Below are 17,998 nucleotides of genomic sequence, written 5' to 3'. Positions count from 1 at the left end.
GGCAGCCTAAGCCCCGCCCATTAACGTATCTCATTGGGAGTCCATGCCTTCCCCCCCCATCTATCTTTCCCGCTCCACTCGCGAGAGACTGTATCTCACCTCTGATTGGTTTGCTGATGGACAATCACGCTCTAAACTGCCTAATGTTTGGCCGTTGCTGCCAAGCGTTGAGTTTGACTGGCGGGCTGTCTTGTCAATCATTCGATGAGGCGAGGGTGTCGATTACTGTGGTGGGAAGAATTAAATGACCTGTTTTGTGTCACTGGCACTACACCGCGAGCATTAGCCCTGTGAAACAGACCGGACCAGGGCTTATACCTGGCAGCGTCACGGAAAAGGGAATAAAAACGCACCAGCCAGAAAGTGCTCATCTGCGCATGCGCTGAGATAAACCCAAGGGCGCTCCAATATGTGTACAAATGGGGGAGGGAAGCGCATTGGCTGCGCATGCGCAATGTGGAGAACCAGGCGCCTGCGCGCTGGGGGGGCTGTTTTGGCGGGCGTTGCGCAGAAGCAGCCTCGGCTCTGAGGGCCTGCGAGAAGGGGGCGTCGGTGCCGTGCCGGACCCGCTTCGTACCCAGGTACCCGGTGGGTGGGAGGCTTGCTGAGTTAGGGCATCGGTTTGTTCGGGCGGGAGACCCGGGGGGGGGGAGGACAGGGGCTCATTGTATGGAATGAAAGGGGTTAGGGGGCGGGATCGCGACGCCTGATGTACAGGCTAGCTGGCCAATGGAGGGGCGGGAGCGGGGCTAATGTAGCATGATTGGCAGCACGAGGCACCAGTGCCAACTGCGCGGAAGAGGGAGGGCGCGGTAGCTGGGAGCGACAGCCTTCTCCGCTAATGAGGCAGCCGCAGAGGCTGAGACTGATGGCGCGGCGGGCTAATGGGCGCGCGGTGTCTCGGGGGGTGCTCCTGAAGCGCATTAGGGGGGGGTGCTTCAGCCTGATGGGCGGGGCAGCGGGCCAATCGGGGCCCGACGTCGCAGTGCCCGCCTCTGGACCCCATGAGATGGGGGTTGGGAGATGGGGTGCACCCCCAAAGTGCAGGAAGGGACCTGGGAAAGGTAGGGGTCCCTGGCCACATCGTCCTGGGTTCTTGACCCGTGCCCTGCGCTGTCCTTCAACACCCCCGCTGCTCCCCCTGGAAGCGACCCTGCTGTTTCTCCCTGGTTGGATTCCGTACACCGCTGTGTTTTGCAGCCCCTCCTGCTCCCCCCCACGATCCCCTGCACTGCCTTGTCCTGTAACCCTCCCCCCCACGAATCCCCTGCTGCCCCCCCCACGATCCACTGCACTGCCTTGTCCTGTAACCCTCCCCCCCACGAATCCCCTGCTGCCCCCCCCACGATCCCCTGCACTGCCTTGTCCTGTAACCCTCCCCCCCACGAATCCCCTGCTGCCCCCCCCGATCCCCTGCACTGCCTTGTCCTGTAACCCTCCCCCCCACGAATCCCCTGCTGCCCCCCCCGATCCCCTGCACTGCCTTGTCCTGTAACCCTCCCCCCCACGAATCCCCTGCTGCCCCCCCCCACGATCCCCTGCACTGCCTTGTCCTGTAACCCTCCCCCCCACGAATCTCCTGCTGCCCCCCCCCCGATCCCTTGCACAGACTTGTCCTGTAAATCTCCTTCCCCACTGTCTCTCTCCGACTCTTTGCAACAGCCCCTGGATCCTCTGTGCTGCCCTGTCCTGTAACCTCCCTGGGATCCAAAATCCCCCCCCCCGCCCAACCTTCTGTAACCCCCCCTCCCCCCTGCTGGGTTCCCCACAACATCCTCCTTTCTACTGCTTAGTTCCTCCTAGATCCCCTGTAAATCCTTCTCTCCAAAATTCCTCCTACTCCCAATCTCCTGTAAACCTCCCACATGCACCCCCCACCCCAACATCCCCTGTAGCCTCCCCCCCCCGTCAACCTCTTGGATCCCCTGCACTGCCCTGTCCTGCAAACATCCCCTCCCAAGATCCCCTGTAACAGGCCTCCCACCTCTCTACAGCTTCCCCCACCACTTGCCCACCACAGATCTCCTGTATCTCTCCTCCCCCCCACCCCCCCTATCACCTGCCACACACCCTCATGCTTGTCACTCCTCCCTGGGATTTCTTGCAACGTCCCCATTCCCTGCAACTCCATCTCCCCTGCTACCCTCCCCCACAGCCCTCCTTGTCCCACCTGTCCCACCCCCCAGATCTCCTGCAAACATACCCCCGCAGCCCATCTCCCTTATCCCCTGCAAAACCACCCCCCTTTAGCCCTCCTCATCCTCCCAAGGATCTCCTGTCTCTCTCTCCTGCAGCCCTTCTCCTCTCCCTGAATGCACCTCACAGTCTTTCCTCTCCTCAGGATCCCCTGCAACTGCCCACCTACAGCCTCCTGATTAGGGGGGGCTACAAACCATACTCTGCACTGCAGCCCCCTGCGTGATCTCCAGCAGCCCCCTACAAACACCACTTAGCTTTTTAGCCCTCCCTGCTATTCTTTGCAGGATGTTCCTAGCCCTGCAACCTCCCAACACATCCCCTATCTCTAGAACCCTCACAGTAGGCCTGCTTCTAGCCTTGCAAATCCCTATGTAGCTCTGCTTGAGATCCTTTGTGAACATCTCCTCCACTCTCATTTTTCATACCAAAGCCCTGATGTTCCCAGGATTTCACCTGAAAACCCCATATTGCTCCCAGTCCTGCATATCCCGCAGCTTCTCTTGTGCCTATGTGACCTCCCAGCCCTGCAAGTCCCTGTAGACACCCCTCTTCCTCCCAGTGCTCTCTTTATTTGTAGTTATACCCCCCCATGTTGCATGCCTTCATTTCACATCCAGATCCAGTTTAAGTCTTCAGAGCAGTGATCTTGTCTTATGAGCCCAAACTCTGCCACATTCATACAGGGTTCCTCCTAACCAAGCGCTTCCCCCCCCACTGCAACTCTAGGTTAAATATTGTATGCACCGCTATTGGCCCATCTACATTCTTGGGAATACAGTAGAACCTCAGAGTTACAAACTGACCAGTCAGCAGCACACCTCATTTGGAACTGGAAGTACACAACCAGGCAGCAGCAGAGACGGGAGAAAAAAAAAGGCAAATACAATACAGTGTTAAATGTAAACTTAAAAAAAAAAAAGGAAAGGAGCATTTTTCTTCTGTCATAGTAAAATTTCAAAGCTGTATTAAGTCAATGTTCAGTTGTAAACTTTTGAAAGAACAACTATAATGTTTTGTTCTGAGTTACGAACATTTCTTAGTTATGAACAGTCCCCATTCCTAAGGTGTACGTAACTATGAGGTTCTATTGTAGTAGTTTCCAGACGTGTTCACAGCATTCTTGGTTTTGTAGACACCATGACTCCAAGTGCACTGAAGTGTCCTGGGACATGGTCTTGTACAGTGTTACGGTATTTGTGTTTGCACATGTGAAAATTAATCTGGAATAAGATAGAACGTGAAGTTACAGTGGTTCATTATAACTATCTGAAACCCACTAATACTGTAGTGGTGTTAACTGCCTACTTCACTTTGAGTGGTCTCTTGCAACATGTGTTAACTCCTTATCTGTTCCACCCTTGTATTTAGCTATAACACTCTCAGTACCTTTCCCAGACCTGAAGAAGAGCTCTGTGTAAATTTGAAAGGTTGTCTTTTTCGTCAGCAGAAGTTGATCCAATAAAAGAGATTACCTCACCCATCTTGCCTGTCTAATATCCTGGGACCAATATGGCTACAACAACACTGCAATTTACTGTGGGTTAACTATTCCTGATTAATTCCATGTCTGGATGCATTTATTCCAGAATAAGCGTACCTTGTTCTGAATTAGTTTAAACATGGAAAAAGGCATGCTTATTCTGGAATAAGTATCTATATAGAGAGGTAATCCATTTTAAATTCACACACACACTACCTTATTCTGGATTAATTTTCAAGTGTGGATACAAAGCTAGTAGCAACAGAAGGGGCAGATGGGATTTGGATCTTTATCTGTTGTATGCTATAGGACAGTGGTTTTAAACTTTTTTTCCTTTGTGGGCCCCTAAATTTTGAATGGAGGAGTGGACACCTTTGGAAATCTTAGATATAGTCTGCAGACCCCAGGTTGAAAAACACTGTTCTATGGTTATAACAGCGTTTCGTGGATCCCTTAGACATAGCCTGCAGACCCCCGGGGGTCCGTGGACCAGCAGTTGAAAACCACTGCTGTAGCAGTTACCATGCTCGGGCACTCAGATACATGTCACTGCTCTATATGTAGCAAGATAGAACCAAGCTTTAACCCTGTATGTAAAGAAAAAGTAGCTGGATGTCTTTGACTGATTTTTACCACTCTTGTAACTGTATAATAAAGCAAAGGTAATCTAATTTCATACTGATTGTCTGAATTCTTATTAACTCTTCCTTTGCCGTTGCCTCCAAAATTGGTCTATGTGGCAAAATTGTCCAGGTGTCTAATGAGGGACTCAGAGAGCCTTTTCCCCCTCTAAAGGAAGGCAGGACTTCAGAACTTGATGAACCAGTTACCTGCTTTTGTTAGGCAAATCCTATGCTTGAGGGTTTCCTTTGAGGAGACTGTATTCTGCCCACCTATTTCAGAACAAGAGGCAATGAGAATTTATGGTGGGAGTGGTATTCCTTACTGAAATACTGGGTTTATTTCTTACCCCCACTGTCTAGTTACCATGATGTTTGGAAACCAAGTTATATACACACGCACATGTTAAATTAGACCGTTATATACACACGCACATGTTAAATTAGACCAGGTAACTGGAGCCTATGCTTTAGAACTTACCCTTGTGTAACTTTAATTTCTGTATGCTTAAGTACTTGTATGGCTCTCATCACCCTGGTATCTGAGCACTTCCTAATACAATAACAGACGCTTTTTTTAATATTTGTCCAATGCTATTTTAAAACATATTACTAAATATGTTTGTATCCCTGCACTGTGTGTTAGTTGTATATCCTGAAGCAGAGAGAGCCCTTGTAATTTAAAACGCCTGAGCTACAGATTGATAGTGGTGGTTTTATTTAATAGTCTGCTTGGTATAATGACAAGACTAAATGTGTTACTGTTCCAAATGTTAAGCCACTTGCTTGTTTCTGTTTGATCTGTAACTAGTTTTCATCCTCTTAATATTGGTTTAACCATCTTCTGTAAGGCTTCCATGTCAGTAACTTCTCAGCAAGATAGTTGCCACCAGCTTGAATTTCAGAAATTCAAATTTTTACTTCAGATTTAAACCCAGTTGACGAACAGTCAGAGCAGTAATTTTGGGGAAGGGGCTAGGATCTTTGAACTCGGAAAGGAGGCATTCTTCTCCAATTGATCTCCTAATCCTAATAACATTTGTTTGTGTGTGTTGTAATTACTGTTCACGTAAAATGAGAGAGTAGCTCCATAAAGCTTTTGGAGATACATGTTAGCTTCAAAATGTTGGAAGTGGGGCTACTTTTGTGCATCAGAGCTCCAACGATCCCCCTTAGAATAAAGCAGCTACTTTAGAAATGTATAGATAATTCTGATTTTTATGTTTATCCAAAGGGAACTATAATGGATATTGCAACAACATGCACTCATCTCTATAGAGCTGGTTTTGTTACCATGTGCTGCAAATGTTTCTTTACCAGACACACACTTGGATGGATGTTTTTCATTGCTTGTAACTAAGGGCAAAGTTAGCAGTCTTCATGAGTGGAGAAATTACGATAGAAATAAAGTTCTGCCCCTTATCTTGTACCAATCACTCACAAAATCTACATCATTGCAATGTTAAATTTTACATTAAGGGAGTTCTAGTATTGCAAATGCAACCAAGTTTGCCTGACACAATGGAACACCATTTCATTTGTAGTGCAGATGGGACCTTACCAGTGTCCCTTCAAGACTTTAGTATGATGCAGGGACTCTTAATGTTCTGGTCCAAAATACAAAATTGACCTAACCGGATCTCCTGGCATGGTTATACTTCTTGGATAGAAAGATCCTTAATATGAAGCCCTTTCATTGTGTTACTAGAGCAAGTTGGGCTAGGAGCGAACTTGGGAGGAAGGGAATTCTGTCTAAACTGGGACAGTACTGCTGAATGTAACTCCTCCATTAAAAACTTTGGGTTGGAAGAGCAACCATTGCCCCTCTGCTTCCTCCACATGAGCCTTTTGAGCCATTGGATCTGTGGAAGTAGGAATACAATAGTCCTCTTGTGCTCTGGCCCAAGTGTATTACGCTCATTGCCTCAGAACGTAGAGGTTGCAGAGGCAACATTTGTTAGTCTCTACGGTGCCACAAGTACTCCTTTTCTTTTTGTGAATACAGTCTAACCCGGCTGCTACTCCGAAACATTGCATGGTTTCTCCAGCTGTGCATCCATATTATTGGGGCTTTCTGCATAAATGTCAACCCAGAATAGATAGATGGTGTTTGCAAATGCTGAAAATCATAGAATATCAGGCTTGGAAGAGACCTCAGGAGGTCATCTAGTCCAACCCCCTGCTCAAAGCAGGACCAACCCCAACTAAATCATCCCAGCCAGGGCTTTGTCAAGCCGAGCCTTAAAACCTCTAAGGATGGAGATTGCACCACCTCCCTAGGTAACCCATTCCAGTGCTTCACCACCCTTCTAGTGAAATAGTGTTTCCTCATATCCACCGTAGACCTCCCCCACTGCCACTTGAGACCATTGCTCCTTGTTCTGTCATCTGCCACCACTGACAGCAGCCTAGCTCCATCCTTTTTGGAACCCCCCTTCAGGTAGTTGAAGGCTGCTATCAAATCCCCCCCTCACTGTTCTTTTCTGCAGACTAAATAAGACCAGGTCCCTCAGCGTAATTCTCAGTTCCTTAAGCATAATTAAAATGCTTCAACCAAACAGGAGTAAGAAAGGTAGGACCTTGCTACTTTGTCCTATTCGCTTAAAAATGTGGACTCTATTCTTTGCCATTCCAGTCACTTAAAAAAAGACCAGACAGCCAGATCTTTTAAACTGGCAACCCTATTAAACCAAATCTAAAAGCCAAACTAAGGAGGAGCCAGGTAACTTGTTGTTGTAATGCTACCCCTCACCCCGCTCTCCACACTTTTGTTTTCAGAATTCCACCAACCTGACTCTCAATTTTGCCAAAACAAAGTCCTCATAAGTCCTAAAACAATAGAAATGTTTTCATGATTTTTAAACAATAATTATGCTACTGGAAACAAGTGATTGGGATACAAACATTGCATAAGAGTGTTATTTCAATATGCAGCACTTAGAAGCTAAGAGGAAAATTGGCCACCCCCACCCCTCCAAAACTGACTTCCTGGATTTTTATTGTTCAACCTGAGAGAAGAGCAAAAAGTAGACTGGATTTTTAGAATCTTTCAGTTTTAACGAATCTAATACTTGATAAAATTCTGATAAAGTGCATTCCATTTAGAAGAATCGCTGAAATAAGAATCAGCTGCATATAGTGATCAAAACCAGTGGGACAAAATCATTCCTATAAGAACATAAAATATTCCACTTGTAAGAATAACTGCTTATAAGAATCAAATTATCCAGTACAGATATGATTCATATAAAAGGAGTGCACTGTATTTGTATCTCCAAAACTTATGCCTTTCAAATGAAATCTGACATGCAAAATTAGTTCACTGATTGGATGTTTTTTGCTAACTTGATCAGTTCAAATAATTAATCATGGTTACCTATATTTTAAATTGTCCTGTTAAAACACCATTGAGATTAAACTGGCAGATTTATATCCGATGACTGGCGGATAGCTAATGTACTGCTGAATTTTTAAAGTTTCTAGGTGATCCTGGCAATTACAGGCCAGTAAGCCGAAGTTCAGTACCAAGCAAATAGGATGAAACTATAGTAAAGAACAGAATTATCAGACACACACATGCCACAATATGTTGGGGAAAAGTCAACATGGCTTTTGTAAAGGAAAACCATGCTTCACCAATCCATTAGAATTATTTGAAGGTGTCAGCAAACATGTGGACCAGGATGATCCAATAGATATAGTGTACTTGGACCTTCAGAAAGCCTTTGACAAGGTGTCTCACCAAAGGCTCTTAAGACAAATAAGCAGTCCTGGGATAAGAGGGAAGGTCCTTTCATGGATCAGTAACTGATTAAAATATAGGGAATAAAAGGTAGGAATAAATAGTCAGTTTTCACAGTGGAGAGAGGTAAATAGCAGAGAAGCCCAGGGTCCTGAATTGGGACAGGTGCTGTTCAACATATTCATAAAGCCTCTGGAAAAAGAGGTAAACAGTGAGAAGGAAAAGTTTGTGGAGGATACAAAATTACCCAAGATAGTTAAATCCAAACCTGACTGTGAAGAGTTACAAAGGGATCTCTCAGAACTGGGTGACTAGGCTAGAAAATGGTAGATAAAATTCAATGTTGATGAATACAAAGTGATTCACATTGGAAAATATAATCCCAACTATACATACAGAATAATGGGCTCTAAATTAGCTTTTACCATTCAAGAAAGAGATCTTGGGGTCATTGCGGATGGTTCTCTGAAAACATCCGCTCAGTGTGCAGCAGCAGTCAAAAAAGCGAACAGAATGTTAAGAACCATGAGAAAAGGGATAGATAATAAGACAATAAATATCATAATGCCGCTAAATACATCCGTGGTATACCCATGTCTTGAATTCTGTGTGCAGTTCTGATCACTCCATCTCAAAAAAGATATATTAGAATTGGAAAAGGGACAGAGGAGGGCAACAAAAATTATCAGGAGTATGGAACAGCTTTCACGTGAGGCGAGATTAAAAAAACCAGGACAGGTCAGTTTAGAAAAGACCTAACTCGCACTTCAAAGTGCTGCCGCTGGAGCGTTCCTGCTGCAGTTATTTGAAGTTTCCAGTGTAGCCATGCCCAAAATAGCGTAGACATGGCCTTAAGCACTGCTGTCTAACCCTACACAAAGTAGGTTTCAGATGACTTGCCTAGGTCTTGCCTAGGCTTTAAAGGTGCGTTAGAAAATGTTCACTTGACATGCTCTAACACTCAATTGCGGACAACGCAGAGTTGACTTTTACAGTGCTAAGCTGAAGTCTAGGGTCCCCTCAGCAACCGAGACTTTTAACTCACAGGTTGCCATGTATTAGAGACACACTACCTTGACTCTTAACACGTGTTAGCTAACATCTTCAGATCCTAGTATGTGTGTACAGTGCCTGGCCCAGTGAGGCATTAATCCTTGACTGGTGTTTCGAGGTGCTAGCAATACCAATAATAAAAGTATGATCAAGGGATGGCAGAGGTTATTGGGGGCTAAATTTTGACGCTGATGTAAGAAGGTGCAATTCTGTGAACATCAGTGGAGTTGCATCTGCTTATTCTGTAACTGAATTTGGCTCCATAGCTGTATCTATGGCAACTTAAAATGTTTTTGTTAGTGGAACATGTAGCTGCAGCTACTGTTAAGTCTCTTCAGAATTAACAGTCCATTACTACAACTTGCTGGAACCTGCTTTCTTTCAGTAGTATATACTACGTTTAAATGCAAAACATTTTTACTAATGAGACATTTAATGTTGGTAGCACGATTAAAAGCCCAGGAAATGCAAACATCAACTTTCCATCAGGAACATTAACTTCGTTGCATTGTGCATTCTATACATTTTATACAGGTGAGCAAAATATTAACCTACCACGCTAAACCTGAAACAGAAATGCAAAATACATTTGTGCAATGAGTCAAGTTAATGTTGTTAACACTTTAACTCTTGCATTTCCTGACTTAATATTGTGACAGTTGCACATAATGTTGTTGTAGCACAGTTTTACACATTTAATTTCCATTTAAAAAAAAAAAAAGACCAAAACAGAAAGGGAAGACAGGGAGAGGAATAGAAATAACCTGGAGAAGTTTATTGTATCCTTGAATCCAGTAGGGCCCTGATCCTACAATTCTGTACTCCCACAAATTATCCCATAGGCCATGCCGATTATTGTGGTATTTTTCAATGGAGTTAAGTTCAGACATTCTTCAAGGTGTTAATCTGTATCTGCTGCACCATTGAGGGTATGTGGACATAACTTAGGTTGACATAATTTTGTAATGTCGACGTACGGGCACCACAATCATTAAATCGCTTTTGCATGTCCTCACTGTGCTCCTTGTGTTGGCAGTGTGCCCCCTCACCAGGAGCACTTACAGTGATTTAACTCTCAGCATTGGGCATTGTGGGATAGCTTCTGAAAGCCAGTAACAGTTGATGTAAGCAAGCAGTGTCTATACTGACACCGTGTTGATGGAACTATGTTGACCTAAGCACTACACCTCTTGCGGAGGTGGAATTAAGTTGGCATAGCGCGCAAGTTACATTGGCGGGAGCGATATTTTAGCGTAGACACTTACAGAGTTAGGTTGACACAAGGCATCTTATGTCAACCTAACTCTGTAGTGTAGACCAGGGCTAGGGGGGATTTTCAGTGGAGTTAAAGTACTCAGTTGAGCTAACTTCACTGAAAATAAAGCTATAGACACTGGCTTTATGGTTAACCATGCACAGCTAATGCCCCTTTAAGCAGGGCTGCCTGCTCTTATCCACACTAAGGGCAGAATCGTATTTAAGATTGTTAACTTGTTTTGAAATACAGTGCATTTTCTGAGTGTAACCAAGACTTGGAAACAAGGGTTTGCCGGATCAAGGCCCTATTGCACAGGAATGCGAGTTCATTTATCTCCTAGGGTATCTCTATATTAGGAAAACCGGTTCTTTTTAAAAATTGAATTAGAAAACTCCTAGGCTATGCCTTGGACCTTGTCTAGTTTAGGAGGTGTGATGTTAGTATGTGTTAGCTAATGTGCTACATAACGCATTTGAAAAGTGCTGTTTAGACCAGGGATGGGCAAACTATGGCCCGCGGCCTGGATCTGGCCCGACAGCCGTTTTAATCCAGCCCTTGAGCTCCTGCTGGGGAGTGGGGTTTGGGGCTTGCCCCGCTCTGGTGCTTCAGCCAAGGAGCAGGGTTGGGGACCACTGCATGCGGCTCCCGGAAGAAGCAGCATGGTCCCACTCTGGCTCCTACACGTAGGGGCAGCCAGGGGGTTCTCTGCATGCTGCTCCCACCCCAAGTGCCACCCCCACAGCTCCCATTGGCCAGGAACTGTGGCCAATGGTTGCTGCAGGGGTAGCACCTGCGGACGGGGCAGCACGCACAGCCGCCTGGCCGTGGCTCCGCATAGGAGCTGGAATGGGGACGTGCCGCTGCTTCTGGGAGCTGCTTGAGGTAAGCGCCACCTGGAGCCTGCGCCTCTCCCTGTGCCCCAACTACCTGCCCCAGTCCTGATCCCTCTCCCACCCTCCAAACCCCTCGATCCCAGCTTGGAGCACCCTCCTGCACCCCAAATCCCTCATCCTCAGCCCCACCCCCGAGAGCCTGCACGCCCAGCCAGAGCCCTCCCCCGGCCCGGAGCCCCCTCCTACACCCTGAACTCGCCATTTCTGGCCCCAACCCAGAGCCTGCACCCCCAACCAGAGCCATCACCCCCTCCCGCACCCCAACCCCAATTTTGTGAGCATTCATGGCCCACCATACAATTTCTATTTCCAGATGTGGCCCGAGGGCCAAAAACTTTGCCCGTCTCTGGTTTAGACAATGCCTTTAACACATGCTAGACTGGCCAAATTAAAGCATAGACTCCCCATTGGAGTACCTAACATCACACCTTCAGCTCTTCATTAGGAAAAAGATGTATTTTTAATTTGAATTAACTAACGATGAGGTAAATCCTAATGAAGAGAAAGCTGTGTTTTCCCATGCATTAGATGGTTGAGTTGAAGACTTGAAGAACTAGGGTTTTCCTGGATCTGCTGGCTTGAGTTAAGAACACATCTCTTGTCATAGTGAAGACAGACAAGGCCTAGGAATAATGATGTGTATTTAACATGTTAAAATTCTAGTGTAGATGAGGCATGATGTAGTTTTAGCATGTTAGCTGGTGAAGGCAAGCCCTAAGACTCCCCCTTAGATTCTTATATTTTAAGATCAGAAGGGACCATTATAATCATTTAGTCTGATCTCCTGCATGAGACAGGCAGTAGGACTTCCCCAAATTAATATTGCTTCAAGTCCAAGAGCTGTGGTTGAAGTTGAACATGACCTTTAGAAAAACATCTAATTTTGATTTAAAAATTTCCAGTGCTGGAGAATCCACCATGACTTTTGGTAAGTTGTTACCAAAAGTTGTTAATTGCTCTGAGGGTATGTCTACACTACAAAATTAGGTTGATTTTATAGAAGTCGATTTTTAGAAATCAATCTTAGACAGTCCATTGTGAATGTCCCCACTAAGCACATTAAGTCGGCGGAGTGCATCCTCACGGCTGTGGCTAGCATCGACTCACGGAGAGTTGACTGTGGGAAGCTATCCCACAGTTTCTGCAGTCTCTGCTGCCCATTGGAATTCTGGGTTAAGCTCCCAATGCCTGATGGGACAAAAACATTGTCGCGGGTGGTTTTGGGTACGTCATCAGTCTCCCTTCCCTCCCTCCATGAAAGCATTTGCAGACAATCATTTCGCGCCTTTTTTCCTGGGTTACCCGTGTAGATGCCATAGCACAGTAAGCATGGAGCCTGCTCAGCTCACCGCTGCTTTTGCGAGCATTGTAAACACCTCATGCATTATACTGCAGTATGTGCAGAACCTGGCTAAGAGACAGCAGCACGAGGACGATTGGGGGGGGGGCATGGACACAGACATTCCTGAAAGCACAGGATGTGGCAATTGGGACATCACGGCAGCAGTGGGGCTCTAATGACAGTTGAGAAGCAAGTGGTGATAGCCCTGTGGAAGCTTGCAACGTCTGACAGTCAGGAATCAATTTGGAGTGGGCAAATCTACTGTGGGGACTGCTGTGATTCAAGTAGCCAGTGCAATCACTGATGTTCTGCTATCAAGGGTAATGACTCTGGGAAATGTGCAGGTCATAGTGGATGGCTTTGCTGCAATGGGTTTCCCTAACTGTGGTGGGGCGATAGACGGAACGCATATCCCTATCTTGGCACTGGACCACCTTGCCAACTAGTACATAAACCGCAAGGGGTACTTCTCAATGGTGCTGCAAGCACTGGTGGATCACAAGGGATGTTTCACTGACATCAACGTGGGATGGCCGGGAAAGGTGCATGACGCTCGCATCTTTAGGAACTTTGGGCTGTTTGAGCAGCTGCAAGAAGGGACTTACTTTAGCTGCATTAGGGACTTACTTCCCAGACAAGAAAATTACAGTTGGGGATGTTGAAATGCCAATAGTTATCCTTGGAGACCCAGCCTACCCCTTGCTCCCATGACTGGCCAGTTTCATGACTGGCCAGGCTACGGTGTGACAGTTGTGTGTGTTTCTCCTTGATACAAGCCCGCCCCCTTTGTCAATTTTAATCCTCTGTAGGCCAACCACCCTCCCCACTTCGATCACAGCTGGCAAAGGAAATAAAGTCACTATGGTTTTGAAACCATGTATTCTTTCTTTATTAATTAAAAAAAAGGGGGGGGGGATAACTGATAAGGTAAGGTGCGGTGGGGGAGGAGGGAACGACAAGGGTACGTGGCTTATTGTAGCCACACTACAAATCAAAACCGTTTGAATGACAGCCTTCTGTTGCTTGGGCCATCTTCTGGAGTGGAGTGGCTGAGTGCCCGGAGCCACACCCGCCACTTTCTTGGGCGTCTGGGTGGGGAAGATATGGAACTTGGGGAGGAGGGCAGGCGGTTGTACAGTGGATGCAGTGGCGGTCTGTGCTCTTGTTGGCTTTCCTGCAGCTCCACCAGATGCCTGAGCATGTCTGTTTGCTCCCGCATTAGCCTCAGCATTGTATCCTGCCTCTTCTCATTGTGCTTACTTAATGCTTTCCTGGACTCTTCCACTGAATGCGTCTATGCATTCAGCTGTGTCCTATCAGTGCTGGAGGACTGCATGAGCTCGGAAAACATGTAATCACGAGTGCATTTTTTTGCCTTCTAATCTGCGATAACCTCAGGGATGGAGATGATAGCGGGAGCATAGAAACATTGGCACCTGCAGGGGGATAAAAAGGGAGAGTAAAATTTAAGATAATACATTTCTGAGAACAAAAGGGAGACTTTTTCACAGTGAATCAAGCAATTCACAGCAGACAGCACATGTGCTTAGGTACAAGGTCGCATTTTGTCTTTTATATTGAGCTCCTGCTTGTATGGTGACACATCACACATGCCTGGGCAACAGAATTTGGTTTCCAGGCAGCCATGGTAAGCCAAAGGGTATGTGGGTTTGGCTTCTAACGCCTTCATAACGTGTTTCAGAGTAACAGCCGTCTTAGTCTGTATTCGCAAAAAGAAAAGGAGTACTTGTGGCACCTTAGAGACTAACCAATTTATTTGAGCATGAGCTTTCGTGAGCTACAGTTCACTTCATCGGATGCATTCATCGGATTCATTCATAACGTGGGAATGTTTTCAGACTGCAGCATCCTCCTTTCCCATAGCAAGCAATGCCAGTTGGGTTTGCCATTTGAAAGGAGGGGCTGTGGTTTTCAGGTGGATGTGCAGCACACACCTCCTCCCACCTCTCCGCGTGGCTATTTGGGATGATCCCTTCACCCCTCCCCCCACCACGTGGCTATGGGATGATCCTTTTTAGCCAAGTGCAAACAGCCCAGCATGAATGAGGTCCTTTTACTGTTCCCTTACAAAAATTCCCCTGTTTCAACCAGGTGACCATGAATGATATCACTCTCCTGAGGCTAACACAGAAAGATAAAGACCAAATGTTGCTTGAATGTGACCAAAACCCAGGACCATTCACTGCCATACTTTGTGCTGCAGTGATTCCAGACTACTTGCTACTGGCTTGGCGTGGTAAAGTGTTCTACCGTGGAGGATGAAATAAGGCAGCCCTCCCCAGAAACCTTCTGCAAAGGCTTTCAGAGTACCTCCAGGAGAGCTTCATGGAGATGTCCGTGGAGGATTCCTGCTCCATCCCCAGACACGTTAACAGACTTTTCCAGTAGCTGTACTGGCCACAGATGCATCCCAAGTCTTCAGGGCAAATCAAACATTAAACACTATTGCTTTTAAACCCTGTACTGTAGTTACAAATGTGCACTCACCAGAGGTGCCTTCTCCGCCTTCAGGGTCGGGGATCCCACCTTGGGAGGGTACTGGCTCCAGTGTGATGAAAGGGTCCTGGCTGCCGGGGAGAATGGATTCACGGCTTTCCTGCTGTGCATTCTCCTCCACAGAATCCTCCTCCAAGTTGTGTGAGACTTCCCCCTTGCAGGTGTCCATGGACAGTGGTGGGATAGTGGTAGGGTCACCCCCCAGAATGCCATGCAGCTGATCATAGAAGCAGCATGTATGGGGCTCTGACCAAGAGCAATCCGTTTGCCTCCTTTGTCTTTTGGTAGGCTTGCCTGAGCTCCTTGACTTTCACGCAGCACTGCTGTATGTCCCTGTTGTAGTCTCTGTCCATCATGCCCTGTGCGATTTTTGGTATATATATTAGCATTTCTTCTTTTTGATCGGAGTTCTGCCTGCACAGATTCTTCTCTCCATACAGCAGTCAGATCCAGTGTCTCCCATTCACTCCATGCTGGAGCTCGCTTATGATTCTGGGAGGACTGCATGGTCATCTGTGCTGCTGAGCTTGCCACACTGACCAAACAGGAAATTAAATTCAAAAGTTTTTCCGGGGCTTTTCCTGTGTACCTGGCTAATGCATCAGAGTTGAAAGTGCTGTCCAGACCAGTCACATTGGAGCACTCTGGGATAGCTCCCAGAGGCCAATAACGTCAATTTGCGTCCGCACTACCCCAAATTTGACCCAGCAAGGTCGATTTTAGCACTACTCACCTTGCCGGGGTGGAGTACAGAAGTCTATTTTAAGAGCCCTTTAGGTTGACGGAACGGGGTTGCTTGTGTAGACACATACATTGTAAAATCAACCTAACGCGGCTAAATTCGACCTAACCCTGTAGTATAGACCAGGGCTGAGTGTTAAAAATGTGTGCCTTATTTCTAGTTGGAATGTACTTAGTTTCAACTTCCAGGCATTTAATTTTGTTATACCTTTGTCTGCTAGATTGAAGAGCACTTTACTGCAAATAGGTACTTATACACTGTGATTAAGTCATGCTTTAACCTTCTTTTTGCTAAACTAAATAGATCGAGCTCATTGAGTCTCTCACTGTAATGCATCTTCTCCAATCCTTTAATTGTTCTTGTGGCTCTTCTCTGAAACCTCTGCAATTTATCAGCATCTTTCTTGAAGTGTGAAAACCAGAACTGGACGCAGGATTCCAATAGCCAAATATAGAGGTAAATAAACCTCCCTACTCTGAGTCAGTCCTCTGTTGATGCATCCAAGAATTGCATTAGCGGTTTTAAGCACAGCATTTTACTGGAAGCTTATATTCAGCCGATCATCCACTATGACTCCCAAGTCATTTTCATCTTTGCTGCTTCCCAGGATAGAGTACCCCATCCTGTATGGATAGCCTGCGTTTCTAGATTTTAGTTTCTAAGCCTGTGGTGTTTGTACCTTACATTTGGCCTTATTGAAACGCACATTGATTGATGCGCCCAGCTTACCAAGTAATCCAGATCACTCTGTCAGTGATCTATCCTCTTGGTTATTTACAGCTCCCCCAATCTTTGTGTCATCTGCAGCTGTATCAGTAATGATGTTTTCTTTTTCTCTTCAGGTCACTGATAGAATATTAAATAACATACGGTCAAGGACTGATCCCTTCAGGACCCTAGTACAATTAATATTATCCTCTTTGTTAATTTTTTTTTAACCGAGTCTTGTATCAGTCATAAGAATGGCCATATTGGCTCAGACCAGTGGTTCATTCAGGCCAGTATCCTGCCTTCCTGCAGTGGCCAATGGCAGATGCTTGCAGTGGTTCTCAAACTGTGGGTCATGAGCCCGTTTTAATGAGGTCACCAGGGTTGACGTTAGACTTGCTGGGGCCAGGGGCTGAAGCCCAAGCCCCACCAGCCAGGGGCCGAAGCCCAAGCCTGAGGTCTTCAGCCCTGGACAGTGGGGATCAGATTACAGGCCCCCTGCCTGGGGCTGAAGCTCTTGGTCTTTTGCATCCCAACCCAGGGTGGTGGGGCTTGGGCTTTGGCCCCCGCACCTGGGGCGGCAGGGCTTGGATGGGCTCAGGCTTTGGTCCCCCCTCCTGGGGTCGTGTAGTAATTTTTGTTGTCAGAATAGTTTATTGCTGTCCAATAAAGTTGTAGAGCTGCTGTGAAGGAATGAACAGTACAGAGCAGTTATCAAATGATCCATTGCCTGTGTTCAAGCCCCAGTTAGAAGCTTAGGGGAAACCAGTTGCATCCCTGACCATCTTGCCTGATAACCATTGATGGACCTATCCTCCAGAAACTTATCTAATTCTGTGTTGAATCCTTTTATAGTTTTGGCCTTCACAAAATCCCCTGGCAATGAGTTCCACAGGTTGACTGTGCTTTGTGTGAAGAAGTACTTCCTTTTGTTTGTTTTAAATCTGCTGTCTATTTAATTTCATTGCGTGACCCCTGGTTTTTGTGTTATGTGAAAGAGAAAATAACACTTCCTGCACACCATTTGTAATTTTATAGACCTCTATCATGTCCCTCCTAAATTTGCCTCTTTTTCTAAGATGAATAGTCCCAGTCTTTTTAATCTCTCCTCATATGGAAGTTGTTCCATAATCATTTTTATTGTCCTCTGTATCTTTTCCATTTTCAATATGTTTTTTTTTTAAATGGGATGACCAGAACTGAACGCAGTATTCAAGGTGTGGGTGTACCATGGATTTATATCGTGGCATTGTGATATTTACTGTCTTATTATCTCTTTCCTAATGGTTCCTAACATTGTTAGTTTTTTTGACTGCCACTGCACATTGAGCTGATGTTTTCAAAGAACTATCCACTATTACTCCAAGATTCTCATAGACTCATGGATTTTAAGGTCAGGAGGGACCATCAGAAGCCTCTAGTTTGGCCTTCTGCATACTGCAGG

General features: G+C 46.1%; 1 protein-coding gene across 1 annotated transcript in view; it reads left to right on the top strand.

Annotated features, from left to right (window-relative positions):
- The first annotated feature begins 432 nt into the window (after positions 1–432).
- CBX5 (chromobox 5) overlaps positions 433–17,998 on the top strand; it is a 60,886-nt gene continuing 43,320 nt past the window's right edge. The window contains 2 exon segments of the mRNA XM_073319461.1: positions 433–502; positions 505–581. Of these exon segments, the coding sequence (XP_073175562.1) occupies positions 448–502; positions 505–581 (132 nt within the window). The 5' untranslated portion in view covers positions 433–447.

This window comes from Lepidochelys kempii, chromosome 20 (assembly GCF_965140265.1).
Source record: "Lepidochelys kempii isolate rLepKem1 chromosome 20, rLepKem1.hap2, whole genome shotgun sequence".
In the NCBI taxonomy this organism is placed as follows: Eukaryota; Metazoa; Chordata; order Testudines; family Cheloniidae; genus Lepidochelys; species Lepidochelys kempii.
Note: the sequence above shows the minus strand (reverse complement) of the source record. Positions and strands in the feature narration are given on the sequence as shown.